The sequence below is a fragment of the Perissodus microlepis genome, chromosome 14, assembly GCF_051167445.1.
Source record: "Perissodus microlepis isolate ML-2025 ecotype Zambia chromosome 14, ASM5116744v1, whole genome shotgun sequence".
Lineage (NCBI taxonomy): Eukaryota > Metazoa > Chordata > Actinopteri > Cichliformes > Cichlidae > Perissodus > Perissodus microlepis.
This window is the reverse complement of record NC_140474.1, coordinates 38,421,144-38,448,101: the sequence shown is the minus strand read 5'-3', so window position 1 is coordinate 38,448,101 and position 26,958 is coordinate 38,421,144. Positions and strand designations below refer to the sequence as shown.

Below are 26,958 nucleotides of genomic sequence, written 5' to 3'. Positions count from 1 at the left end.
AAGACAAGGCCGTCCACCTAAACTCACAGGCCGAACAAGGAGAGCGCTGATCAGAAATGCAGCCAAGAGGCCCACGGTGACTCTGGACGAGCTGCAGAGATCTACAGCTCAGGTGGGGGAATCTGTCCATAGGACAACTATTAGTCGTGCACTGCACAAAGTTGGCCTTTATGGAAGAGTGGCAAGAAGAAAGCCATTGTTAACAGAAAACCATAAGAAGTCGTTTGCAGTTTGCCACAAGCCATGTGGGGACACAGCAAACATGTGGAAGAAGCTGCTCTGGTCAGATGAGACCAACATGGAACTTTTTGGCCTAAATGCAAAACGCTATGTGTGGCAGAAAACTAAGACTGCTCATCACTCTGAACACACCATCCCCACTGTCAGATATGGTGGTGGCAGCATCATGCTCTGGGGGGGCTTCTCTGCAGCAGGGACAGGGAAGCTGGTCAGAGTTGATGGGAAGATGGATGGAGCCAAATACAGGGCAGTCTTGGAAGAAAACCTCTTGGAGTCTGCAAAAGACTTGAGACTGGGGCGGAGCTTCGCCCTCCAGCAGGACAACGACCCTAAACATAAAGCCAGGGCAACAATGGGATGGTTTAAAACAAAACATATCCATGTGTGAGAATGGCCCAGTCAAAGTCCAGATCTAAATCCAATCGAGAATCTGTGGCAAGATCTGAAAACTGCTGTTCACAAAGGCTGCCCATCTAATCTGACTGAGCTGGAGCTGTTTCAAAGAAGAATGGGCAAAGATTTCAGTCTGTAGATGTGCAAAGCTGGTAGAGACAGACCCTAAAAGACTGGCAGCTGGAACTGCAGCAAAAGCTGGTTCTACAAAGTATCGACTCAGGGGGCTGAATAATTACACACACCCCACTTTGCAGTTATTTATTTGTAAAACATGTTTGGAAACATGTTTGATTTCCGTTCCACTTCTCACGTGTGCACCACTTTGTGTTGGTCTTTCACCTGGAAGTCCAATAACATTGATTCATGTTTGTGGCTGTGATGTGACAACATGTGGGAAAGTTCAAGGGGGCCCAATACTTTTGTAAGCCGCTGTATTTGCATGTGTGTTATTGTCCAGGTCACTGGTTCCCAGTGTTGGAGTCTGGACCTGCTGTATGTTTGCAGATTCAATCTGAGACACAGAGAAGCAGTTTGTATATGTTGTTTTGTACTGTGTGCGTTAGTGTGGTTTCATTAAGGAGGCAGCAGCAGCTTTGTGTCCTGTACAGCTGTGACTTTGCTCCTCGGTCGTGGACAAACTTCAGATCAAAGCTGAAGGTTTCTGTGATCCTGGACAGATGCGAGCTTTGCTGTGTTGTTACATGCTGACTCGTTAGTTTTGTATTTGTCTTATATGTGTGCTCTCACTGCATAACAGCGTTATTAAAAAACGTTATATTGATAAATGGGTCACAAATGCAGACGTACGCTCTGAATCGATCCGTCAGAACCTGGTAACCATAGTAACGATAACATTGATAATATCAACACTGATAATAATATGAAAATAAGCTCATATCAAAAGTAAGCTGTCACTGTGCTGCGCTGTGCTGGTGAACAGCCGACAGCCTGGTGTGTATCAGGCGTCTGTGCTGCTTCCTCAGGTTCTCGCTAACTTGCTGTTTGTAAGCTAGCTTTTCTTCACTCAGCTGTGTGAGTGTGTGTGTGTGTGTGTGTGTGTGTGTGTGTGTGTGTGTGTGTGGCATCAGTGCTCCTAATGCGTCAGTGCCGTGTGACTAAATGGATCAGAGCAAAGCAGTCTGGTGTTTGTAGCTCGGCTGGCTGCCACCCACGGCTGCTGGGCTGCAAAGCGGAGCTGGTCACATTTGTCAGCTTTTCTCACGTCTGCCTATGTTGTGTCTGTGACTGCTGCACCACAGAGCCCCAGACCTCCAGACAGAGCGCCGTAGAGGGACGCTCAGCAGGTAGATGGAGCAGCGCGTCCAGGGGTCGCACGCTTCTCCCGCTCTCTGCGTTTGCTCAGCTGCTCTCTGTAAATCACAGGCAGGGTCTGAAATCAGCTGTTTGTCACAAAGGTACTGCTGTCTGCGTCTGCCGATGGGGACGCAAAGATGGAGCTTTAGACTTGGGCCGCGTAAACGAAGCAGCCTGGCTGCGTCCAAAGAAGAGAATTCGAGGCTAATCTCAAACGAGATGCACTCTGACAGCTAGCTGCTGTTGATTTATCCATCAAAGGTAGCATTTAACAGGACTCGACACGTGGCTGCGGTTCGTTTCAGACCCTGTCTCCAGCCAACCCTCCCCTCCCTCTTCATCCTCTCTGGTGTGTCATTAACGCCTCTTTCTTTTCATCTTTTTCTTTGTCTGTAACATTGAACCCTCTCTCCTCCTCCATCAATCTTCCATGAACCTTCCTGCTGCTGGAGAATCAATTTTGCATGTTCAGTGTTCAGCGAGCTCCTGTTTTGGAGCTAGATGTGTTACGAGCTGCGCAGCGGCTTCATTCCAAATGTAGGATGTTGGACGGACACTTTTGCTTCAACTTTGTGGGTTTTTGTAGTTTTCCTCAAGCTTGTTATTACTGAGAGAGCACATACTTGTATGTGTGGTGCATGAATCTGGTGTTGTAGGTTGTGGGCTGGTGCTAGTCTCCTTTACGTGTTGAGTGATGATGTCCTTCACAGCTAGCTCTTTGTTTTCTGTAGGAGCAAACGGGCCTGCTCACACTCGAGCCATTGTTCCGTCTGCAGACCTCAAACGCTCACCGTATCCCCCCTCCCCCCTCCAGGTCAGCAGGTGATCGAAGAGCAGCGCCGCCGTCTGGCCGAGCTCAAGCAAAGAGCAGCAGCGGAGGCTCAGTGCCAGTGGGAGGCCCTCCACGGCTCCCAGCCCCACCTCATAACCTCGTCCTCCCCGTCTCCCTCCTACTCACCCATCATGGCCTACAGCCCCGCGCTGAGCCACACTTCCTTGGGCCCCCCTCCTCTGGTTCACCACTCCATCCTGCACCATCAGCCCCCGTCGGCCGGGGAGCAGCCGTACGACACCCTGAGCCTGGAGAGCTCGGACAGCATGGACACCAGCGTGTCCACCGGGAACAACTCGGCCTGCTCGCCTGACAACATGAGCGGGTATGACGCACACACAGTGGATTATGAGGTTCTATGTTAATGTTTGTGTGTAGCTGATGTGAGCACACCCTGGGTTTGTTGACCGTGTCCTGGCTCCCAGTGTTCAGACGTCAGCTTCTGACACACCAGCTGCACCATACCGTCTGATGTCAGAGTCGTTGTTGGTGAACATGTTTGGTCCCGGCTGGTTTCTCACATCTGTTTCACTGAACACAGCTGGCTCCAGATCTGTTCGATAATAAAAAGCATTCTTCATGCTTCTGTTTATTTTTTGAAATGAAAGTTATTGTTACAGAAATGTGAGCATATCCACGGCGTGGCTTTGTCACCAGATGGCCCCGCCCTCCCTGAGCCTGGTTCTGCTGGAGGTTTCTTCCTGTTAAAAGGGAGTTTTTCCTTCCCACTGTCGCCAAAGTGCTTGCTCATAGGGGGTCATATGATTGTTGGGCTTTTCTCTGAATGTGTTATTGTAGAGTCGACCTCACAATATAAAGCACCTTGAGGCAACTGTTGTTGTGATTTGGCGCTGTGTAGATAAAGCTTGATTGAAATGTTAAATTGAGACAGACACACACACACACAGACACAAACACACACACACACACACACACACACACACACACACACACTCACAGTGAGGCTGCTAATCTTCAGACTCCCCCTGTGAGTCTTATCCACAGTGGGCTAGTTTGCAGGCCATCTTTGAGTGTGGCCGAGCTGCGTGCTGCACTGCAACAGTCCTCAGCACAGCGTGCTCACACTGGTTTGCTCACATTATGAAGAGTTTAATGGGACTGAAGCTGTGATGAAGAGTGCGGGGATCAGACTACAGTCGTTCCACTGACGTGATTAATGCTGCAGCGTGACCTCATTAAGAGTTTTCATGTCTTTCTTGGGCTTTAGATGCTTTTATTTTGTATTTGCCGACTTATTGCTGTGAGGCTTTGTGTAGTAACTAATGTGGTGTTTGATGGCAGCGTTGGAGGTGTGGACGCCCTGAAGATCGAGGAGATGGAGAAGATGCTGAAGGAGGCGCAGCTGGAGAAAGCCAGACTTATCGAATCGCGGGTAAGAAGTGCCGTCGCAAGTGCTGCAGCGTTAGCTGATTATCCTGAATCCATACTCGTTGAGCGATGAGTTCTCGCAGCGCTCCCGTCGATAACTCTGAATTGAACTCGCATTTTTTAAAAAAATCAAAAGTTCCTGACAGCAGCGCAGAGCTGCTAATTATTTTATTGGACTTTGCACATCTTTGTTTTTGTGCCTCGATGAAGCACCTCAGATGATCCCATCCATTATCTTCTGTTCTCACCGAGTCTGGCTGCGAGCCCCATCCAATTAGGAAATCTCACACAGAGGTCTGAGCGCCGAAAGAGCAAAACAGTGAGCGCCTTTGTTTCTCACCCTCCAAACGGCTTCCACGCAGTCGTAGTACTGCAGTGTTTGCGTCGATGCATTGTGTGTGTCTGCCGATCGTTACGCCTCCAAATATCAGAGTTTTGTGTTTAAAGAATGGAAGCTTCGCGGTGGTCAGCAGCTCCAGGTTGTGGGCAGCTCCCAGCAGGACACCGTGTACATAAATGTATGAAGAGCGAACATGTGCGCTCTGCCAAACCCTTCCACAGATCAAAAAAAATATTTAATGAAAGCGCTGTCCGCTAGGAACGGGAGAGCCTGGCTCGCCGTCAGATGCTCGAGGAGGAGAGGCGGAGGAGGGAGGAGGCCGAGAAGAGGCTGCAGGATGAAACTTTCCACCGGCAGCAGCTGGTGGAGAAGGAAGTCAAGATGAGGGCCAAGAACTTCTCTCAGGTCAGTGAAAGCAGATGTAATCGAGTCTGTGTGGCGGAAACGTGCAAAGTGACTCGACGGGCGGGTGTGGCGGCGCCACGGACGGCTGGCGGCGCATAAATATGGCCGTGCTCGTAACAAAACCACCCCACGTGCATTTATGATGTAAACCTGAACCCTGTGTGGCCATAAACACTGTTCATCGACATGCAACACAAACGTGAACGCGTGCTGCAACATTTAAAGCTTGTTCTCTTTACCGCCGTGTGTCAACAGCTCGCCAACAGTTGAATCCATGTTAACACAAAATGCTAAAAGTCTGTAAAGACGTGAAAGGTCTCCACAGGTGAGCCTGTGAAAGGACCAGTTTCAGCTTCTACAGCTGCAGATCATGGTCGGAAACATCTGGGTCAGGTTGACCTGCTGATGTTTCCGACTGTGTGACGGAGCAGCCTTTGCTTTTAAATGTAGTTTTTCATAGTGTGTCAGAATAATGGTTGAAGGATCGTGGAGGGTTAAGTCCTTTATTCAACATCTGTCCTGTGTGAGCAGCAGCTGGTCTTTGTGGCACAGAGACCAGCTGCAGCCAGGCAAAGAGTGCGCGATGAGTAACCTGCATTTTCATAGGACATTAAAACATGTGGCATAAACCTGACTTTGAAAATGAAACGTGTGATTTATGCCTGATGTGGGCGCCTCGTTATCAGGCCGTCCACAGACAGGTGGAGGAGGTGGAGGTTAAGAAGGTTGTCACTGGATCAGACTGTGACTGGCAGCTTGGTACGGAGACGTTTCTGTCTTATTGTGTTTTTGTGTGTTCATGTCTGCATCCTCAGACCTGCAGCTGCAGCAGGTTCTGCGTCTGCATCGTCCGTATCAGTGACTCCTCTGCCCGTGTCTGTCCACGCAGGCCCGTCCTATGACTCGCTACCTGCCCATCAGGAAGGAGGAGTTTGATCTGCGCTCGCACATCGAGTCGTCGGGTCACAGCGTGGAGACGTGCTATCACGTCATCCTCACCGAGAAGATGTGCAAGGGCTACCTGGTGAAGATGGGAGGCAAGATCAAGTCGTGGAAGAAACGCTGGTTCGTGTTCGACCGCCTCAAAAGGACTTTCTCCTACTATGTTGGTAAGAGCCGAGGTGCCAGCGTCTGCTGTGTTAACGTGGCGCCTTAGCCTGTCTCTGTCTGTCCCAGTTTAACACCTGACAAAGTCAAATGAACAGAAGAAAGGGGGCCTCTACAGCAGCGGTCCCCAACCTGTTTTGCATCACGTCGGTTTGTGTCTGACAGTATTTTCATGGACCGGCCTTTAAAGCGTCGCGGATAAATACAACAAAATAAAACCAAAAAAAGAAGATTTCTGTATGACACACGGGAAAAGACCCAGGGAAAGCGAGTTAATGATAAAAACCCTGAAAACCATAAACTCCACACCCGAGGCTCAACTCTCGGTACCCAACGTGGCCCCGACCCTGAGAGCACGCCTGCCTGTGGAAAAGCGTTCTTTAGGGAAACAAACCCCTGATGTATCTGGGTTTCATCACTCAGTCCGAGGGGATGGATGTTTGTGTCCTCAGTGATGCTGAAAGCACAAACCTAACACAGTGACAAAATAACACCCACCTCCGCCTGCGTTTCACTCTCAGCTCTTCTCATTTGCTCTTCTGGATGATTTTCACGTTCAGTCATCAGTGGAAACTGAGATGATGTGGAAAGCAGAGCGAAGCAGCAACGCTGTGCTGCGGACGAGTGAGAGCAGAGCACGCATCCTCCAGGCTTGGAGCAGATCTGCGTGCACCTTGCAGGCTGGTGTCATTTGAGCGGCGAGCTCGGGGACGTTCGCTCGCTGACGGCCTTTGAAGTGCTCAGAAGGTTCCGCTTAAAGCTGCTTAAAGCGTACCTTGTTGAAAGCGAGCCAGGGCGAGGAGGTGTACAGAGATTACTTCGGCAGTAGTTAAAATGCACTCGGCGCCACGCTCCGAGGAGCTGATTGAGATGCATCTCTCGCCCTCTTCTCTTGACCTTGAACAGCATTTAACTAGAGGTGACGTGCAGAAGTCACAAGCGACGCTAATTCGCATTAACCAGCCTCCACCAGCAGCAGCAGCGGGTCGTTGGCTAGTTTAGATGCAGCCTGATGAGATGCAAATGCAGGGCTGTTTGAATGCTAAAGAGGTCATTAGCAGATAATAGCAGCGTATTAAAGGCAAAGCGCCGTTCCTCGAAATGAAGCGCGGCGTCTCTACCTACTACTCTTTAAGTTGGCTCGTGGAGTGTTTGTGCCTGGAGGTAGAGAGGGGCTGTTGAGTTCCCCACCGGTTCCTGACTGCAGTTCTGCAGTGGCTGATGAAACAAACTGCAACCATGTACCAGAGTAGCGTAAGAATGCAGTCAAGTGTGAAAATACAATGAGAGCACCACTGGCTTAAAAACAGAGGTTGGGGGGGGGGGGCACTGTGCTTGTCCTTTTCCATCCATCACTGTAATTGTACTCTGGTCAAAGTTTGATTCCTTTCAGCGTGCCGTGGGTCTTCCCTGTCCTCCGTGCCAGCCTAGGAAAGTGCAAACGTTTGAGTTTCTGACCAAAGCCTCATTTCTGTCCTGCAGACAAACACGAGACCAAGCTGAAGGGAGTGATCTACTTCCAGGCTATAGAGGAGGTTTACTACGATCACCTGCGCAGCGCCACAAAGGTACAAATCTTTAAGTCTCATCCTTCTTTCCTTCACGTCTCCTTGTCTCCTCCTCCTGTCACACTGAACATAAGCAGCATGTGCATCCTCGCTTTCTGCTCGCCCGCCTGACCTCGGCCGCCGTGTGCGCTGGGGGATGTAGTTCTATTGTGCTGACACCCTCAGTGACAGAGTCGCACCCTAACTAATCCTTCCCTGTGTCTGTCCCAGTGATCCCAGTACAGACCAGTGGAGTGTTTCGAGCGCTTCCTCATTCATATGCTTCACAGAATACACCCAAGCTGTATTTATTAGGAAGTGCTGCCTGTGAGTGTCTGATTCCTCTGTTGTTCACAAACGCCTGACGCAGCCGTAGGTGTCTCTCCGCTCATGTTTCTTGCTGCTCGTCTTGAGCCTCCACATCTTGTCACTTTATTTATCTGCGACATAAAGCCGAGCTGCTGTGTTTGACGGGCTGTCGCAGTACACCACGCTCTGACTGCGGGGCTCTGATCGACTCTGGAACTTTGATTCGACTTGTCACTTCCAATGTGGCGTTACAGAGGGAAACTTTAGAGTCTGCTGCTCTTAGCAGCGGCACGAAGAGCTGATGTTACGATGTCAGAAGGAGAACGTGGGTCTGTTTTAATTAACAGCAATTTATTAGTATTTTAATAGTAAACTAACAGCATACTTCATGTGTTTATCTTACCCTGCATTATCTCTTAGTATCAGTGTGGAACCAAAGGTGCCTGAAGCTGCATCTTTGTTTCATGTGTGGAGACTTTTCGTCTGTCATGGGTGTGTTAGCTGATCCATTGGCCCATCTGTCAGTATCTGCATTTATTTTGGCCCACGGGGGAAAGTAGAGACGGGGAAATGTTATGAGTGTTGGTGTTGCCTAGTTTGTCCACCAGAGGGCACTCGGTGTTCCAACTGGGAAGTTAGAAAAATCACCAAATTGGCTCAGCCGGGCAGGAACGAGTGGATTTTAAATAGCTATACGTAGCAGCTGTTTGGAAACACTGGATTGTTGGTGTGGAGCTGATGTTACACGGCTCTAATGTTGGCAAACAGTTTTTTTGCCCGTGTAGCATCACAGCCTCGGCCCACAGTCCGAGTGCCTCAACATAATGAGTGTTTCATTTAAGCTGTGCAACTGCAAGCTGCTCTGCAACCCACCTCCACCGTGCTGCTCCACCTGCTCGGCTCGGTCCTGCGGGTCTTCTTCCCAGCTCCTAGGAGAGGCTGTGCTGTGTTTAGCTTTTTGGCTACACAGAGCGAGGGATTCTGGCAGCTCAGTCAACGGACAGGCACTTGTTTGGTGTTTAAAAGAAAAAGAGAGCCTACAGCGTGTAACCCAACAGCTGCTGGTTCTGAAGCTCGTACAGGAAATGAGCTCAGCACCACAGCGAGACACGTGGGTCGAGCTGCACTTCACAGTAGCTGATCGTCGGTGATGGCTCGTGGCAGAGAAACCCCAACAATCAGACGAGCAGCACGCACTCTGTGACAGCGGGAAGGAAGAGCTTCCCTTTAACAGGAAGAAAACCAGCAAAACCAGGTTGGGGGTGATGGGAGTCATCATGCTCCCGCCTCCTGTGTCCTGGTCTGCTCTTGTCTCTACCAAATTCTGTACCCTGTCTGTACCCTCAGCATCCGTCCACCTGAGGGTCGTGCTGGGTTTAAATAGCTTTGTTCTGTGTTTGGCGTCTTCTTTTGCCTTTTGAGGCAGAAATGAGGTACGAATCCAGTCCAATAAAAACATACAGTGATGTTGCATAAACCTGAATCGGTCGTTGGACCAAAGAAGAGACCTGAAGGAGCCTTGAGAGCAGCGGTGACTCGCTGCATGCTGATGGTTAGCTCTGTGTTAACTGGACATTTCCCGTCTCTCTTGTTTTTTGTCCCGGTGTCTTCCAGAGCCCCAACCCCTCGCTGACCTTCTGCGTCAAGACCCACGACCGCCTCTATTACGTGGTGGCCCCGTCGGCCGAGGCCATGAGGATCTGGATGGACGTGATCGTCACGGGAGCGGAGGGGTACACGCAGTTCATGAACTAAGAAGAGCGCTGGGACAAGCCGGCGGCTTTGGCGGGGACGCTCCCGTCAGACTCTTCCTGTTTCCTGTCCTCCGACGGCTCGCCTTCCTGTGTTACTTTTGAATCTAACATCTTTGATTTAACCGTGTACTTGTTTCCACCTCCACTCTATGTTTGGATTTAAAAAGGGAGGAAACACACACACACACACACACACACACACACACACACACACACACACACACACACGTCTGTATATAAACCAAATGTAAACCTGTCAAAGACTTTATTACAAAGCCTTTCTATATTGCCAAATGGAGATCTTATAGTTAACTGTTGAACTTTTGTATTTTTTGTTCCTTTATTTCTTTTTTACTTGTAGAGAAAATTGCCAAATCACACGATGCCAATGTGTTTTCCTTTCATGACTTTGTTAGACAGGAATAGTTCAATCGAATCCTGTAATCATTTTTAGAAATATTTGAAAAAAAAACTCATTTCCAATGTATAATCTGAGAAATACTGTAACCCCTGAGTGAGCCGGAGCTGGAGAGGACGTTTGTAACGGCGAAACACAGGAGCGTGTTTCAGCTTCACACTGAAGACAATAAGCCAATCACACTAAGCCAATCAGCATCCACAGCTACACCCACGGCTCCACCCTGTTCCTGTCTCCACTCACAGGCTTACCAAAGTAACTGGAAGTGATGTTAGACTTTGAGCCGCTCACGAGTTCACTCTGCAGTTCTCACAGCAGTTTGCCCCGTGGAGGGTTGGGAAGGTGTCAGTATTCAAGTTGCTTGTTGACCAGGCTTTGTGCAGGATTTGGTGCATTTCAGTTAATGTAGTACAATACACAGTACTGTGTATCAAAGCTAGCAAGAGCTGGTGAGAGACTAAAACATGTAGCTAATGCCACAACAGCGTTAGCTTAGCGTGAAGACTGGAAGCCCTGAGAAATGTTAGCCTGGCTATGTGTGTAAAAACCAGTCGTGGTTTTAGTACATCTCATTGGCTGTCCCACTCAGTCTTCATAGTAAACTGGTCATTTCCTTTGCTTTATCTTCTTGGTTCTCGGTGTTTTGTATTTAGCTGAAGCTAGCTAACTTTCTTAGCAAGCTAAAAAAGAGACAAGCTGCTAGCTTAAAAGTCTTGCTTTCTAGCTAGCTCTGTCCCTTTGCTTCCAGTCTTTTTGCTAGTCTGAGCTAACCCTCTTAAAGAGGACCCGGCCTTCTGTATCTTCATGTTCATGTACACTGTTACATCTTGTATACATTCAGTCATTATTTCAATCATTTTTGCGGCGTCATAAACTGATCGACTTGTCAATCAGTCATCTGCTCTAGGCACAAGAAGCCCAAGCAGTACAGGCGTTACATAAACACTGGACGCTGCCCCGTGGTAGGCTTCCCGACGTTCTGCAATCAATGATAGTGGACTTTCAGGGAGGGGAGGGGGTCTGGAGAGATGGATGCTGAAACCGAGGGTGAACCGAGGGGCTCTAAAGTTGCCCAACTGAAGATGAACTGAAAGCAGAGAGAGATGGGTCCTCTTTAAGAAAGCGTTCATAATCCAGACACTCATCGGTCCTTTGACAGCTTTGAAACTGGACTTTCCCTGAAAGTTTTCCATGTGCTGTTTGTAAGCCAGGGGCAACAAGCCTCATCATCAGCTATCCACAGTCTCTACTTTCCTAAATTATTAATTGCGTAATGCAGAAGCGGTCAGTCCATCACATTCACTGGGGGACCTCGAGTCTCAGAGATTGACCGCTACACTGGTCTCACCAAAGCTGCCACGTTCTCAGTGCACTTGTTGAATATGTTGAACAGGAATCTCACTGTGTCTGTATCAAGCTGTCATTTTGCCAACTCTAGGTGCAAACTGCATCTCTTTGTGTGCACAAAGTGGTAAATCTTCTGTTTGCCAAGTAGCCTTTAGCTAACCTGATATGACTGCTGGGAAGCAGCCATCACCACTGCCAGCCTAAGCAACAGCTACCAGATGGCACCAACACAGGACCACACAACACTATGGACTGATGCAATTCAGAACTGTGCCTTGACTATGTTGTTGTTGTTATTGTTGTCGATGCCGTGTCTGTGAGTAGAGCACAGCCTCTCCAGTTATATGAATGCATTGACTTTGTTTCTGAGCTTCACCACGGGGGTGTGGCACCACCCTGAGCGGTGGGGATCAGCTACGACACTATTGGACAAAGTGTTTTATTTTTCTTTCAACCAGTTTAATTCAATATTTATTTCGACGTAGCATCAATTAAGTCATCTGTTCCAAAGTGGCGTGAGAATCCCAACAATCCCAGCGTTTGGTGACTGCAGGGAGGAAGAACCCCCTTTTAACAGGAAGAGGACTTCAGTAGATCCAGGGTCAGGGAGGGGCACAGAGAGACTTGATAACAATAAAAAGAATGAAAGCAGCTGTATGCAGATTTAAGGTGGAATTCACCAGTTTAATTAAAAAAATCAAGTGAGTTGCTGTACTGAAGTACAAGTTAGAAGTATTTATACTCCACTGCATTCTCATGTTACACTCCAGAAGCTACACGTCGTGGCTACGGCTCATTTATGTAGCTCGTTTGTTTTCATTTGAAATCGGCACAGTTCCATTTTCATGGAATGATTCTTCTACACAACCCTACAAAGGGTCATAACGAGTACAGCTTTTTACACTGCAGTACTGCTGCTTTCAATATTTAGTTGTTTCAAGGCGTTTGATTTTGTTGTCCATGCTGACAGACGGCTCTTCTTTCATTACGTACTCATTTCCCCTGTGATGGAGCGATGGGCTGATTCCTTGGTTCCATTATGAACATCTGTCTTAAAACTAAAACCTGCTCAGTCTCTTTCTGTGGCCCGCTGCCTGCACCAGGATGGATAAATCAATCTTGCACCTTCGGCTTTGATGGAACGCCTCGTGTGGCTCATCTCACCGTGGTCGGTTTGGGATCAGCAGGTTTCCAGTGCTACTTTGATTTGTAGGAGCATGCGGAGCTGGTTTCATGTGTCGGTACAGTGATGATTACTTATAGTTGTGGTGCCTGAGACAGTGATATGTTTACTTATTATAAGACTAGTGAAAAGACCTTAATATACTCTGTCCCTACCACCCACTTGCCTTTTATTTCCCTGCACAGCGAGGACGTGCAAACCAAACTATTCAACACTGGCGAGGCTGTTAAATGCGGTCTGTGGAGAGGAGGAGGTGCACGCATCACTGTCATTCTGTGAAGACGATGCCTGAATGAAAACATGGAAATCAAACAGTATTGTATGGAAAGAAGTACAATTTTTACTTGTATCATTTTAGAAGTTTTATTGTCAGTTACATTTCAGATGGTATGGTAGAGATGTATCAGCGAGTAATCCACCTCACTAGACTCTAGTTTTCTTCATAAAGTGGTTCCTGTCACACACACACTCTTAGTACTCGGACCATGCTGTTATTGGTACCCTGTATGTCTCGTGTCATTTTCATGTATGGATTGTGTCAGCTCTATTAAACGACTATCACAGATTGGCTGCTTCCTCCACTTCAGCAGGTTCCAGTGTCGAGAGAGACAGACCAGTAACTGCTGTACGGACGCTAACGCTGACTGATTATGGGCTTGTTACACAGCCATCATAATGACAGCTCTAACACTGAGAAAACAAAACTTCAATCTAAAAATACATGAAATAGAGTCACTCTTAATACACGGCTAAAAAGTTGCTTTTTGTGTATTTTAATGGAAGCAATGGGAAAAAAAACAACAGTTTGACAGTGAACCTTCCAACTGTCCCAGCATAGGTTTGCAGGAAACCACTTCTACAGCTCATTGACGGTGTCACCTGCAGAGAAAACACACAGTTATTTACATGGAAACCAGCCACAAACATTTCCACTCACTTTGTATTCAAATGAAGTGTGTGGATCGTTTCCATGAAGACTGATCCACCTTTAAAGAACTACGTGTTGGCTTTTATAGATTCATATTTGTACTACAGCCCTCAGATTTACAGACTGTACACTGAAGATGGAAGACAGACTATGATATCCATGGTTTACAGATAGAGCTGCAAACACATTATCTGCCAGTATCTGTTAACTAAGTAATAATAAAACACAGCAGGACCTATTTGTCAGTTAATCTTATTAAACATACTTGATGGTGCTGATGTGGCTGTAGTTGAGTGAATTTAATGAGTCATGGTCCAGCACACAGTGCTGTATTTTTAGATTGAAGTTTTGTGTGGCAGAGCAGATCAGCCACTAACCAGAAGGTCGGTGGTTCGATCCCAGACTGCTCCAGTCTGCATGTCAAATATCCTTGGGAAGATACTAAACCCCTGTTGCTCTCTGATGCATCCATCGGAGTGTGAATGTGTATGAATGTTAGACAGGGAGCACCTTAAGAGCTTAGAAGTGCTTGGGTGAATGAGTTAGTTGTATAGAGCGCTTTGAGTGCTCAGAGTAGAAAAGCGCTAAATAAGAACCAGTCCATTTACATTTACTGGGCTAACATCATACAGCTGTCCATCAAAGCAGCCACACCCCTAATTGTTAAACCTCAGTGACAGTTCAGCCCCCATACAGCTGACAAGACGCGATAAACCAGCCACTGATCTTGTACCAGCTCACGTCATCTGACGCTGTGTAAACAAACAGACATGCAGTTTTTGGCACATTGTTCATATTTCTCTGGCTGTGAGCACAAAAGCCCCACTTACCTGCCATTAAACCTATTTACAGCCAATCACAAGAAAGCTGAGAGGAAACCTGACGGGGAGAACTGGGAGCTGAACAAAGGCCCAGTAAGATAAATTAGGATTATTTTGAACTGAAAATTATGCAAAGCTACTCTAATAGGGCCAACAAATAGAAATATTAAACTGAAAATGAGCCAAATAGGTCGACCTAAAATGGAAAAGAGCAAGGAAAAATCAATCAATGTAATATCTGTATGAGCTCCATCAGCGGCTTCAGTTCTGCTGAAGTTGAATGTGATGTCATTAATCTACTCGTGATCAACCCCCCATCCGATTGGTGCCCCTCCCTGAGCCTGCCTCTGCTGGAGGTTACTTCCTGTTAAAAGGGAGTTTTTCCTTCCCACTGTTGCCAAGTGTTTGCTCAGAGGGATGTAACATGATTGTTGGGATTTGTTTCTCTGTATTATTGTGCTACTACTGCTGTGATCTGGCGCTTTGTAAATAAAACTGAACTGAGTCTGTGCGTCAGTCCTGCACAAAACACTGAAACATAAAAAGACGCAGTGAATGAAGGACCAGGTGTTACATACTCTCTGCACAGGAGGACGTGTAGTCGGTGACCGCCTCATCACCTGAAATGTGAGCAAAAACATTTCAGCACTGAACAGAACGACGGCAACTCCAAAGAAGCATCTGCACGAGTTTCGGTTCTTACTCGTCTGGTAGTAATCGTAGACTTTAACCACAGCTGGTTTCAGGTTCCTGACAGGCTGATCCTCTTCGAGTGTCACACTGTAGATCTGCATGTCATCCTTCCTCAGCTGCAGACAACATTCACAGCCGCTGTCATGTCTCACGTTCCTTACAGCAAACCAAAGACTTTCCACAAAAGTTAAGACTGAAACCCTTGAAGTAATCATGATAATTAGGACTCAGTGGCTAAAATGATTTTGGTAATAATGATGTTAGAAATGTAGAGACGGCTGAAAGACCTGCGTAGGTTTAGTTTATCTCTACCTACTGATGACATCGGCTGACTGCGTCCTGAACTCAAAGGTCACAGTACGGCGTGCTGGGCATCACGTCAAAATACAACCAGCTCCTGCTTATGAGCACCATTTCACCAGCGTGTCACGCACACTGTTACGCAGCACTTTGTCTTGTGATTGCTTTTCTTGTGCTTTGATTTGGCACATGATGAGTGAGACATGGGCGGGCCCTAAAGCTGTGACGCGAGTATAAATGACACAAATGAACATCGTGTTGTATCAATAAGATTCAAGCCAAGTGCAGGAAGCCATGAACCAGCAAAGTGTTAAAGAAGCAGCACGGCCATGTTTTTTTATACAAACTACTTTACGCAACCGGGGGAGTCGCCCCCTGCTGGTCATTAGAGAGAAGGATGCTTTGAGGTCATCCAGCTTTTATACAAACAGAGCGGCTGTGCTTCCTACCCCGTCTAAGTAGATGTTGATGAATCCTTCTTCCACGTCCACGCGCTTCACTGAGCGGTCCTTCTGCAGCTAACACAGCATATCACAACAGTTAGTCTGTAGGACAAACACCATGTGGCAGGACTGGCAGCGCCTGCAGCGGGCCAACTGACCAGTGTGAGGGAGCTCTTATCCAGGACGTATCCAGACAGGAGCTTGATGTTGACGATGACCATGTTGGTCTCCTCTCTCCTCCCCTGGTACCTGCAAAAAGTCACACAGTGCTGTGATCCTCATGTGCTCTCAGGTTGTCTCGGGGATTAGATAATTATACCCAAGACACACATGCAGAGTACCTGACATGCACAAAAAGGATGAGCTGCGGCCTGCTGATGTTACACTTGGCCATGGTGTTAGCAGAGATGTTGAAGGCAGAGAAGTCTGCAGGAGGGGGGATGTTGTAAAACATGGAGATCTGCAGAGACACAGCAAAGTCAGGCTGTGGCGAGCGGCACGGCAGCACTAGCAGATCAGACGCTTCACGTCACTCATTAATACACTGCAAAGGAAGCTTTTACCAATCAGATGTCTTTAAATCTCGCTGGTAGTCTGACGGCGGCCCTCCTCCACCTAAGCCTGGATGTTTACCTTCATCCCAGTCTCCATCTGCTGCACCAGCCGCAGGTGGAGGCTTCAGTGGCGTTTCTTGCCTTTACTAAGGATCGTGGCTGTCGCGTCATCAACAACTAGTCGCTAAAATACTTTTAGAACAATAAATATTGTTCTTCCCATCTACAGATCACCTCACTGTGTTTTCTCCAATTTGAGCTCAGTGGACATGTACCAGTTCATACTGGGCTCCTCCTGCTTTACGTTTGGGAACACTGAACATGTACGAGTACATTGTTCAGGTGTAACACACACCAACAAAGGCCTGTTTTCACATATACTCCAGAGCTGTAGGTTATCTTATGTACTGTTGTAACCAGGAAAGTTTCAGAGACTTTGTCCACACTACAACAGTCAGAAGGAACGCTTGGAGTCATTCGTCTGCCGTTAGGTCAGAAGACTGTGCCAGCACCATGAACAGTGTGTTTAGCTGGAAGCTGTCACAATGGTTCCAGCTGCTTGTCTCTGTTTAAAAAACTAAATACTTCTGTACTTGGTGTGACCCCAACCGGTCGCAGCAGATGGCCCCGCCCCTCCCTGAGCCTGGTTCTGCCGGAGGTTTCTTCCTGTTAAAAGGGAGTTTTTCCTTCCCACTGTCGCCAAAGTGCTTGCTCATAGGGGGTCATATGATTGTTGGGTTTTTCTCTGTATCTATGAAGCGCCTTGAGGCGACTTTTGTTGTGATTTGGCGCTATATAAATAAAATTGAATTGAATTGAATTGCTGCACACGTCTGTGTGGTACCTGTGTCAGTACGCAGTTCTGTCCCTCGGCTCTGATCGTGTACTCTCCTGGGACCTCGCTCAGCTTCTTCTCCTGGTACAGCAGCCTGTTGTCCTGATTCACGGTGAACTCTTTGTTCAAGCCTCCTAAAGAGGTCAGTGTCACTGTAGTGCCCACCTCGGAACTGTAGGTGGCAGCACCATACTTCGCCAACGCTTGAAGGGCCACTACTGTGTCCTGGGGGCCACAGACGGGTTAGAAATGTTGTTAGCACAGGTTCAGAGTTCACCCTCCTTTAAGGTTAAACGTGGTCTAACTGACCTGTGTGGAAGAGAAACCGCCAAAGGGGTTCTGCTGCTGAGTGAGCCAGCGCACAATGGCAGAAGAGTACTCCAAGTCAAAGCCTGGCATGGAGGGACCGGACAGCAGAGCCAGCAGCACGTAGGAGGTCATCTCCACCTCCAGAGAGTCCAGGCCTTTCCCAGAAGCCCCTGCTCTCTTCCAGTGACGGGTGCCTCCTGCCAGCCAGGACAAATAAAGGACCAAATAAAGGACACGTCTGCAGATATCCCAGTGTACGCACGCCATCTGTCACACGGCTCACACACACAAACAGACGACCACATTGGCACTCATCTCCAATGAACCTAACCCCACGGTGCATTCGTTTTGGATCGGACATTTGTAAAGTCTGATTAGATGTGACAATGAACCAAAGAGGAACCTGTTAAGGTGAAGCTGGTTTCTGCAAGTTCCTGCTCCTATTTAACACTTTCACGATTATGCAGATGACACCTAAATGTATCTACAAAAGCTCAGTCACACTACGTCTCAAGAAACAGAGCCTTTCCTCTCTAATACAAGGTTGGAGGTGTTTGTATTTTCTAACTGCAGACTAACCCAAGGTAGCTTGTTTCGACTGAGAGGCTAATTCCTGCCGTCTGTCTCAACAAGCCTGTCTTCAGATGCTCACAACAGTTATTCCAGCACTGTGAGAGCACGCATAGCACACGACACAAACACTTCTATCAGGCAAACAATTATACGATGCCCTGCTCAATTTGTAAGCTTTCACACTTACAAAGAAACAACACCATAAAAAATGGAGATAGTTCATTTTAATTCAGAGTCAGAATATCAACCAAAAATCCAGAAAAAGACCAAAGAGCTGTTAAAGTACTTCAAGGACAGACTGTAGACCTGCACAAAGCTGTACGAGCTACCAGACCATCAGCCACGGTCAACTGGTGCGATTATTCAGAAATATACAAAATGTAAAACGACCCTCAGTCTGGAGCTCCATCTGGCCTCATGGAGCGAGGATGAGGATGAGGAAGGAGGGTTTTCAATGATCTGAAGGCAGTTAGGACCACAGGTCAGCACTGGTAACACCATGTCATGGTGACATGAAATCTTGCAGAGCCTGACTTAAATTTGCCAATGAACATCTAAATAATTCAGGCCTGGGAGAAGATGCTATAAGGCCACAGCATGGCTTCATCACACTGAGGGACCGACTGCTTCCTCAAGCCAGAACACTGAAGACGGGTTGTGGACGAGTCTTGCAGCACGTCAGTGACCCAAAACACGTCACCAAGGTAAAAAGGAAGGGCTAAAGATGGAGCCAGTGTCCAGATCTCAGTCCTGTAGACAATCTGTGGAGGGAGATGAAGCTGAGCAAACAGCAGCCGAGACACCTGAAGGATTCAGGGTTCCTGTAAAGAGGAGTGGACCACGATCCGTCCTGAGATGTGTGCAAACCCGATGACTTCTTACCACCGTGCTCGGCAACAAGGCTTTCTCCACCAAGCACGAAGTCATGTTTTACTGATCCAATACTTATTTCACTCCATAACAGCAATTTAATTTAAAACTTGTAAGTAATGTGTTTTTCTGGATATTTGGTTGACGTTCTTTCTCTCTCCATTAAAATTAAACCATCAGACAGACATTTAAAAATGAAAGACTTCTTTGTAAGCGAGGATCAAACAATGATTTCCAAGGTTTAGACTTAACTGAAGTCGAGTGAGATGACGATGACGCTGCGTTCTCTCTTTGTTTCAGCCAAAAAGATCCATTTACTGAGTTAAGGAAGCAAAGACTCGTTCTTCCTCAGAGGGAGGAACACAGTTTATTGCATCATAGAGTTGGATCAGCGTCAGCCTCACCGTGTGTGTTCGATTTCTCATGAAGAAGGGTGATGAGTTTGCTCCTCATCTCCTCGTCTCCAGCCAGAGTGAAGGTGTAGGACAGCAGGGCAGTGGTGTACAGGTTATCGAGCTGGCCAGCCACTGCAGCCTTCAGACAGGTCAGGCTGTTGTGTACCACGGGATCCTGTCACACGGCAGACATGAGCACACGTATGGGACAGACTGCAGGAAGTGCTCAGAGTAAAATCACGCGTGTTATTCAGGACCGCTGTCGTGTAGCTTTCATTCATTTGCTAGCTCTGCTCTTCCACACAGCATACGGCACAGAGAGAGCAGATGTGACAGAAACAGGATGAAGAGGAGGCGGAGCTGTAAAACTGGGCTGCAAAGCAGCTTGCAGACAATCAGAAACTGTAGGGCAGATACAGCAGCTTAAAAAGTGTAATTTGAGGTTTAATCTGTATACAAGATAAACCAGTTATCTCATGATGTAGAACGGTATGACAGTGGCTGAATGTGACACTGAGACACTAACGCTAGCATCTACACCTAAAGCTACGATGGTCGACAGAAATGCACACGACCAGTTTGACATGATTAGTATTGCTGAGAAACCGTCGTGTTACAGGAACTGTTTTAAATCTGTAAATGACCTGATTTTCAAAACGAGGAGAGTGAGGTGAGACTTACTGTAACATTGGCGTCAAGCTCCAGCATGGCAGCAGTGATGTAGGCAGTCAGGGACACGTCGTCACTCACTCCTCCCTGTGGAAACATGACAACACTGTATGCTCACAAAACAACCACAGAGCATTCTTTTGTAATGTGTCTCTATCACCACACTGTTTAATGTGATCATCCACAGAAATGTGACAGAAAAAACAAAAATGAGGCTCCTTTAAACGGTGTGATGCTCCACGAGGCAGCGCATGCATGTCCAGTGACACGAGAGCCCGAACACTCAGCAGGGGCTGTGTAACCTGCTGTTAGAGTCGCAGGATTCAACTTTTGGTTTTCCACCAGTGCCAAACGCCCAGGCTGGAACTGTGTTTTCTAACGTTCCTACTGCTGTGCAGAAGACACTGAAATGTGTCTGCTGTGCACCAATAAATCAGAGGCAGACCAAAGCTAGGCTCCTGAAACATGCAGCTGATGAGGCCTGTGGTGCTTCAGGAGAAGCTGGAAAGTCATTGGATAGTTTAGGATATTTCCTGTGTGTGTGTGCGTGCGTGCGTGCGTAGCCTGCAGGCTATAGGCCATCTCCTCTGAAACTTCTATGTAAATCACTTCTAATACAGAGTTCATTTTGTGCTTTTATCTTGCAGGAGAGATTTATCTAAAGCTGAACATTTAAAGCACCAACAGCTGATGATAAGAAAGCTCCATTTAAAGAGAGTGATTGTTACCTTCATGCCATTGTGAAAGAGCTTTCCAACTGATCTGATGCAGCCATCAGGCCGCTGGTGTTTAGACAGCCACCTCCAGGCTTCTGTAATGTGCTCAGGCTGCACGTAGATGTACGGCTGTGCACCACCAAAGGACTTCATCACGAAGGAGGTCAGCCTAGAAAGACACGCACGCTTTAGAAAACCAATCCAATCGTCGATTCGTATTAGTAACCCCAACACGACCCCAGTTTCAGGACAATTACATAACAGCTTCACAGGACTCGTCTGCAGCAATCATCCCTCTGAGCTCATTGGTGATACAGCAGAATTCATCTTGTATACGAGTGCTGTATTTTCAGGAGCCCAAAAGGCTAACTGTTTAATTACTCTGACCACTAGACCACCATGAAAGTCCATCAAGCTGAAAACGTTGAGATATACATTTCTGCCTTTCAGTGTCAAACAGTTACCAACACCACAGGGAGGCCACGGGAGCTGTGTTGCTGTCAGATTAACACTCACTCTCCACTCCTTTAGCTGCTACAGATCCTCAGAAACATACCCAGCTCTTTAACCATTTCATGCTCTAGCTGCCAACACAGACTGCATATAAAGATGTTTGGAGCTCCCTGGTCCTACAGACAGTCACTTAAAACCTACATCTGTTGTTAAAGTACACAATGCATCCAGAAACATCAACAGACCTTCATTTGTTCCACATTCTGTCAGGTTACAGTCTTTATTTATTTAAAGATGAACACGTACGGAGACATCCTCGATGATAACCTGCTCCATAGCGCTCTGGACCTTCAGTTTCATCTTCCAGCAGAACAGTGACCCTGAGCACAGTGCAAATACCAAAGGGACCACTCTGTGAATGTTCTGGCCCAGCCAGAGCCCAGACTTGAACCCGATTCAGCATCTCCTTAGAGATCTGACAATGACTGTGTACCGACACTCCCCATCTAGCCTGGTGGTTCTGGCTCTGCAAAGCTGAATGGGAGAAACTGCCATTCACCAGTGCTGCTGGGGGTGATGGTGTAGGATGGGTAAACTAGCAGGAGATGCAGAAAGGAAGCCTCACTATGTCAAAGTCCATGAGAGAAGGATCTGTGAGCTCAGGGAAACCTTCCTGATATCTTTATTGTTAAATAAAGTGTAAACAGTCTGATGTTTGTTTTTTGAGTAATGGTCCCCATTGGTGACCAGAGAGACAATTAAAGCAAGGCATGCTTTATAGGGCACACCTTGTGCAGTCCAGTCAGAACGCGTGTGCACGTATGACAGACATACTGGTGGCCCCCAGTGCTACCTGTCAGTCTCCCAGTTTGATACAGCCACGGTATGAATCGCTGCATTCCCAAGAGTTTCAGGAAACTTTACCTCTGACCTTGATGTCGAGGTCACTGGGATTCAAACTTGTCTAAGAGTAGTACGTGTGTAGCAGGGGTGACAACAATACCCTATCAGTGTTTTACGGCTGAAAATAAAATTGTAGGACCGGCCGCAGAGAGAACGCAAAGGTCGAGACTTTGCCAACTGTTGGGCGTCTCTGTGGTGGCTACGTCCATTTCACAGCAGGACACATCCCACACACGTAAAATAGAGTCATTTGGTCATGTTCCTGTATACAGATGTGCCTCAACATCACACATTACGGTGTTTGTAGCTGCACGGTGTCTGCAGGTGGCTACAGCAGGTTTATCAGAGTGTTTATAGTGAAGCTTTCTGCCCTGTGTGACAGCAGAGCTGATGAGAGACGAGTCTGAAAGCCACAGAACCAAAAACAAGAAGAAACCAGGAGGTAAGAGGCTTAAAAGCTCTGTCACACTGAGGGAGGTGCAGGATCCGGTGATAATTGTGTGTGACTGTCTCCATAGGAAACGCCTTTCACATGGTGCTGTTTGTTCATATAAACATGTGGAGGACTGCAGCGTCGACGCTTGGGTGAAGGTTTTACATCAACGCATTCACAGAAACTGTTATTATTTTAAGTGATTTGGACAATTTTCATCCAGTTTTCTTCTGAAATTCTAATGTAACTGAACACTTGAGAGGCCTAGTTTCTCCAAAACGCAAAAACACACCCACACACACACACACAGCAAGTGCCAAACTGCCCAGCACCCTTTCAAAACAGCAGTAGATTTGTTAAATCCCCTGAGGCACTGTGCTTTAAGCCCATTAAATGAAAATATTAATATTTTCTGGCAGGTTCCTCATAAAGTAAATTATTAGGACGCTTGCTGGTGCCAAACACCAGAGAGGACATGCAGCGCGCGTGTGTGTGCGCGCGCACACGTCTACCTCCCACTGCGTGTGCTTTGTGTTCTCGTCACATCAAGTGTTCGAATTGAGCTGAAAATATTCAGTTCAACAGCAAAGCTCTGGATAAATGTTTGAATGCTTCTATAAGTGCTGATGCAACCGCAGCACCAATGTCTTCTTTGTTATGTCAGTATTTATAGGTCATCACAATGTTGTTGCCGTGCAGATGCAAAGTAAACACAGTTGAGACAGAGGCTGAGATTAGAACTGTTTACAAAGTATTTACACAACAGTTTTACTTCAGTTTGGAATGTGTTGATGCTCAATCATCCAGGTAAGTAAATCAATGTGCTGTTTATAAGACTGAAACCTGCAGTCAGCTGAGACTGAAGAAGTCACCTGATGATGACGAAACGTTTCTCCCACAAAACGCTTCGTCCAGATGAACAGAATCACCGTTTGGAGATTCAGTTTGGAATGTTTATATATAAATTAAATAATACAAATAAAGCGTTTGGTGCTTTGAAAACGAGGCTGAAAGGACTCCGTGAACATGTGTGCGTCGTTGCTGCGTGTGTTCACCAAATTTTGGACAAATGATGGATATCAGCTCATCCAAACACGAGCGAGCGACTGACGTCATCGATCACAGGAAACCAGAAAACAAAAAGAACAATTATGAATTAGATAAAAACAGCAAGTGATAAAATTCCTTCAAACGAAGAATGTAAGTATTCAGAGCCATCATATTGCAGCATGCCACACGCTCCCCAGAAAAGACAGTAAAACAAAGCCATCAATTATTCTTCGGTTTGTGAGTCGCAAACCAAAGATTGAGTTACTGAAACAGGGTAAGAAGCTAAAAGGGACTGGTGTGTATTTAAATGAACATTTAACGGAAAAGACTGCTGAAATTGCAAGACAGGCACGCAGCCTGAGAAAACAAAATAAGATACAAGCGACATGGACGAGGAACTGCAAAGTAATGATAAGACTAAATGGCAATCCCAAAGAAGCGAAAGTTGTGATAAGAGAACTCAAAGACTTAGAGCAATATAAATAATCAGGAATCTGCTATGGAATCTATTGGAAAAGTGACGACTGGATAATGAACAATGGGCATGGAAAGTGTTTCTGGCCTTACGGCTCAAAAACAATGGAAAAAACAACAACAAAAACAAAAAACACATAAATGACAAGTTTGGACACAGATTATAGGTTTCCATTCAGAGATATTGAAGAGGAAGAATTTGATTATGAAAAGGACTGTCAAGGTGGTTATTTTGCCACACACACTGAGAAAACGAACTTCAAAACGTTTAACTATGCAGAGCACAACATGCATGACCCTGAAAGTAACATTGACCCAGATACCCACTTCTACAATAACACCAATAATACTTGTGAGTACTATACAGATGACCAATTCAATATGAATATTAAAATGGCAAATGCATTGTCGGTCATACATTTCAATAGTAGAAGCCTGTATAAAAATGTTTCTAAAATTACAGAATGTTTAAGTAAGTTAAAAAAGTTTAATATAATTGCAATATCAGAAACATGGCTCGATAATGAGAAAGTTAGTGAAATGGGACTGGAAGGATACGAATTATTTACAATGAACAGGGTGAATAAAAAAAGGAGGCGGTGTTGCTTTATATGTAGATAAAGTTTTGAAATGTAGTCTGATTGAATGTATGTCAAGCACCATAGATAACGTATTGGAATGTGTCACTATTGAAATCCATGTTGAAAAAGCTAACAATATAATTATAAGTTGCATCTATAGGACACCAGGTTCATGCCTTGAGACATTCAATGAAAAACTTGCTGCTATGTTTAGCAACCTAAATGATAAAAAAGTGCAAATAATTTGTGGTGATTTTAATATAGATTTGCTAAACCCAAATGGACATCAGAAAACAACAGATTTCATCAGTACAATGTATAGTAACTCCCTTTTCCCTGTAATTATAAAACCAAGTAGAATAACAATTGATACAGCTACATTGATAGATAATATATTCACAAATAAAATTGACCATGAAATAGTAGGTGGACTTCTTATAACTGATATAAGCGATCATCTTCCTGTTTTTGCAATTTTTCAAAATTATTTTGGGATTAAAACTAAACAAAAGAATCAAATATTTGATATGATACGACATAGAACAACAAGAGCCGTTGCTGCCCTCCAGGTGGACTTAAAGGAACACAATTGGAATGAGGTTTTTGCAAATGAAGATTCAAATAGTGCATATGATGCATTCTTATCAACTGTAATTTCACTATATGAAAAACATTGTCCTTTAATGAAAATCACTAGAAAGCATCACAGATCAAATAAGCCATGGATCACAAAGGGGATAGAAGATGCATGTAAAAAGAAAAATAATCTATATAAGAGATTCATAAAACAGAGGACAAAAGATGCTGAAATAAAGTACAAGTTATATAAAAATAGATTAGTAAATATTATAAGAACAAGTAAGAAAGAATATTACCACAAATTATTGGAGCAAAGTAGAAGTAACACACAAGAAACATGGAGGATATTAAATAGTATAATCAAAAAGGGCTCAAAAAATAAGAATTATCCAGATTATTTTAAAAAAGATAAAGATATTGTGCTTGATAAAACTAAAGACATTGCAAATGAATTTAATGATTTCTTTGTAAATGTTGGCTTTAATTTAGCAAAAGAAATTCCAGAGTCAAGAAATAATAACGACCTAAATAAACATATTACTCAGATTGTGTCCTCCATGTTTATTGGTGCTGTAACTCATAGAGAAATAATTAACATTGTGAAGACATTTAAAAATAAAAAGTCCACTGACTGTTTTGGTATTGACATGATATTAGTTAAAAGTATTATGGAATATATAGTGCAACCTTTCGCATACATTTGTAATCTGTCCTTTCGAACTGGTGTATTTCCCTCACAAATGAAAATAGCAAAAGTTATTCCAATCCATAAAAACGGAGAGAGATGTCAGTTTACCAATTACAGGCCAATATCACTGCTCCCACAGTTCTCAAAAATTTTAGAAAAGTTATTTGTTAATAGACTTGATAAATATATTGAGAAGCATAATCTCCTAAGTGATAACCAATATGGCTTTAGAGCAAAAAGGTCCACTTCGATGGCAGTGATGGAACTTGTAGAAGGGATATCTAATGCTATAGATAATAAGGAATATACTGTTGGTGTTTTTATAGACTTAAAAAAGGCGTTTGATACAATTGATCTATATTAATGAATAAACTACAGAGATATGGCATAAGAGGGTTAGCATACAAGTGGATGAAAAGTTACCTGGATGACAGATATCAATATGTCGAATTCAATAATGTAAAATCTAAGCAGTTGAAGGTAACTTGTGGTGTTCCTCAGGGCTCTGTGCTGGGCCCTAAATTATTTATATTATATATAAATGACATATGTAGCATTTCCAAACTGTTAAAATGTGTATTGTTTGCTGATGATACCACTCTGTATTGCTCAGGTAAAAACCTAGAACAGCTTCTGACTACAGCGGAAAAGGAGCTAAATATATTAAAAAACTGGTTTGATGTAAATAAGTTATCATTAAATATAAAGAAAACAAAATTGATTATTTTTGGCACTAGACAAATGAAAAATGTATGCTTTGTGAAGGCAGGAAAGATGGCAGAGAAACTGGCATCTCTGTGCCGGAACAGTTTGCTGCTACATCTGGTGGAAGACTGGACAAAACAGAGAAACTGGCATCCTGATGAAAGGAATGTTTTGGGGTTTTTTTGCAAGTGATTGATGGCGGAAACTGCCAATCCAGTAACGGAAGGGTAAGCTGCTTAGGGAACGGAACCTGGCATCTCGGTGCAAAGAGCGTTTTCTGCATTTGCAAATGAGGAATACAGACTGGCGTTTTGGTGCCGAAAGGAACATCTGCCGCTTAGCATATGAGGGCTAGATGCGGAGAAGCTGGCATCCCAGCGTTAGAAGGATTCACTGCTGCTTTGC

General features: G+C 45.5%; 2 protein-coding genes across 11 annotated transcripts in view; one reads left to right on the top strand and one right to left on the bottom strand.

Annotated features, from left to right (window-relative positions):
• Nucleotides 1-13,146, top strand: part of phldb1b (pleckstrin homology-like domain, family B, member 1b) — a 136,820-nt gene extending 123,674 nt beyond the window's left edge. For all 10 annotated transcript variants that reach the window (XM_084949855.1, XM_084949857.1, XM_084949859.1 and 7 more), the window contains 6 exons: nucleotides 2,765-3,107; nucleotides 4,085-4,175; nucleotides 4,770-4,916; nucleotides 5,806-6,025; nucleotides 7,506-7,591; nucleotides 9,494-13,146. In XM_084949855.1, the coding sequence (XP_084805981.1) occupies nucleotides 2,765-3,107; nucleotides 4,085-4,175; nucleotides 4,770-4,916; nucleotides 5,806-6,025; nucleotides 7,506-7,591; nucleotides 9,494-9,634 (1,028 nt within the window). In that variant the 3' untranslated portion in view covers nucleotides 9,635-13,146. The remainder of the gene's footprint in view (nucleotides 1-2,764; nucleotides 3,108-4,084; nucleotides 4,176-4,769; nucleotides 4,917-5,805; nucleotides 6,026-7,505; nucleotides 7,592-9,493) is intronic.
• Nucleotides 13,147-13,334: 188 nt separating this feature from the next.
• a2m1 (alpha-2-macroglobulin 1) overlaps nucleotides 13,335-26,958 on the bottom strand; it is a 54,441-nt gene continuing 40,817 nt past the window's right edge. Inside the window, exons 26-36 of the mRNA XM_084949865.1 lie at nucleotides 20,700-20,856; nucleotides 19,984-20,058; nucleotides 19,312-19,477; nucleotides 17,465-17,661; nucleotides 17,165-17,380; nucleotides 16,108-16,226; nucleotides 15,925-16,015; nucleotides 15,773-15,841; nucleotides 15,034-15,139; nucleotides 14,909-14,950; nucleotides 13,335-13,460 (exon numbers count right to left, since the gene is read on the bottom strand). Coding sequence (XP_084805991.1) covers nucleotides 13,438-13,460; nucleotides 14,909-14,950; nucleotides 15,034-15,139; nucleotides 15,773-15,841; nucleotides 15,925-16,015; nucleotides 16,108-16,226; nucleotides 17,165-17,380; nucleotides 17,465-17,661; nucleotides 19,312-19,477; nucleotides 19,984-20,058; nucleotides 20,700-20,856 — 1,261 coding nt within the window. The 3' untranslated portion in view covers nucleotides 13,335-13,437. The remainder of the gene's footprint in view (nucleotides 13,461-14,908; nucleotides 14,951-15,033; nucleotides 15,140-15,772; nucleotides 15,842-15,924; nucleotides 16,016-16,107; nucleotides 16,227-17,164; nucleotides 17,381-17,464; nucleotides 17,662-19,311; nucleotides 19,478-19,983; nucleotides 20,059-20,699; nucleotides 20,857-26,958) is intronic.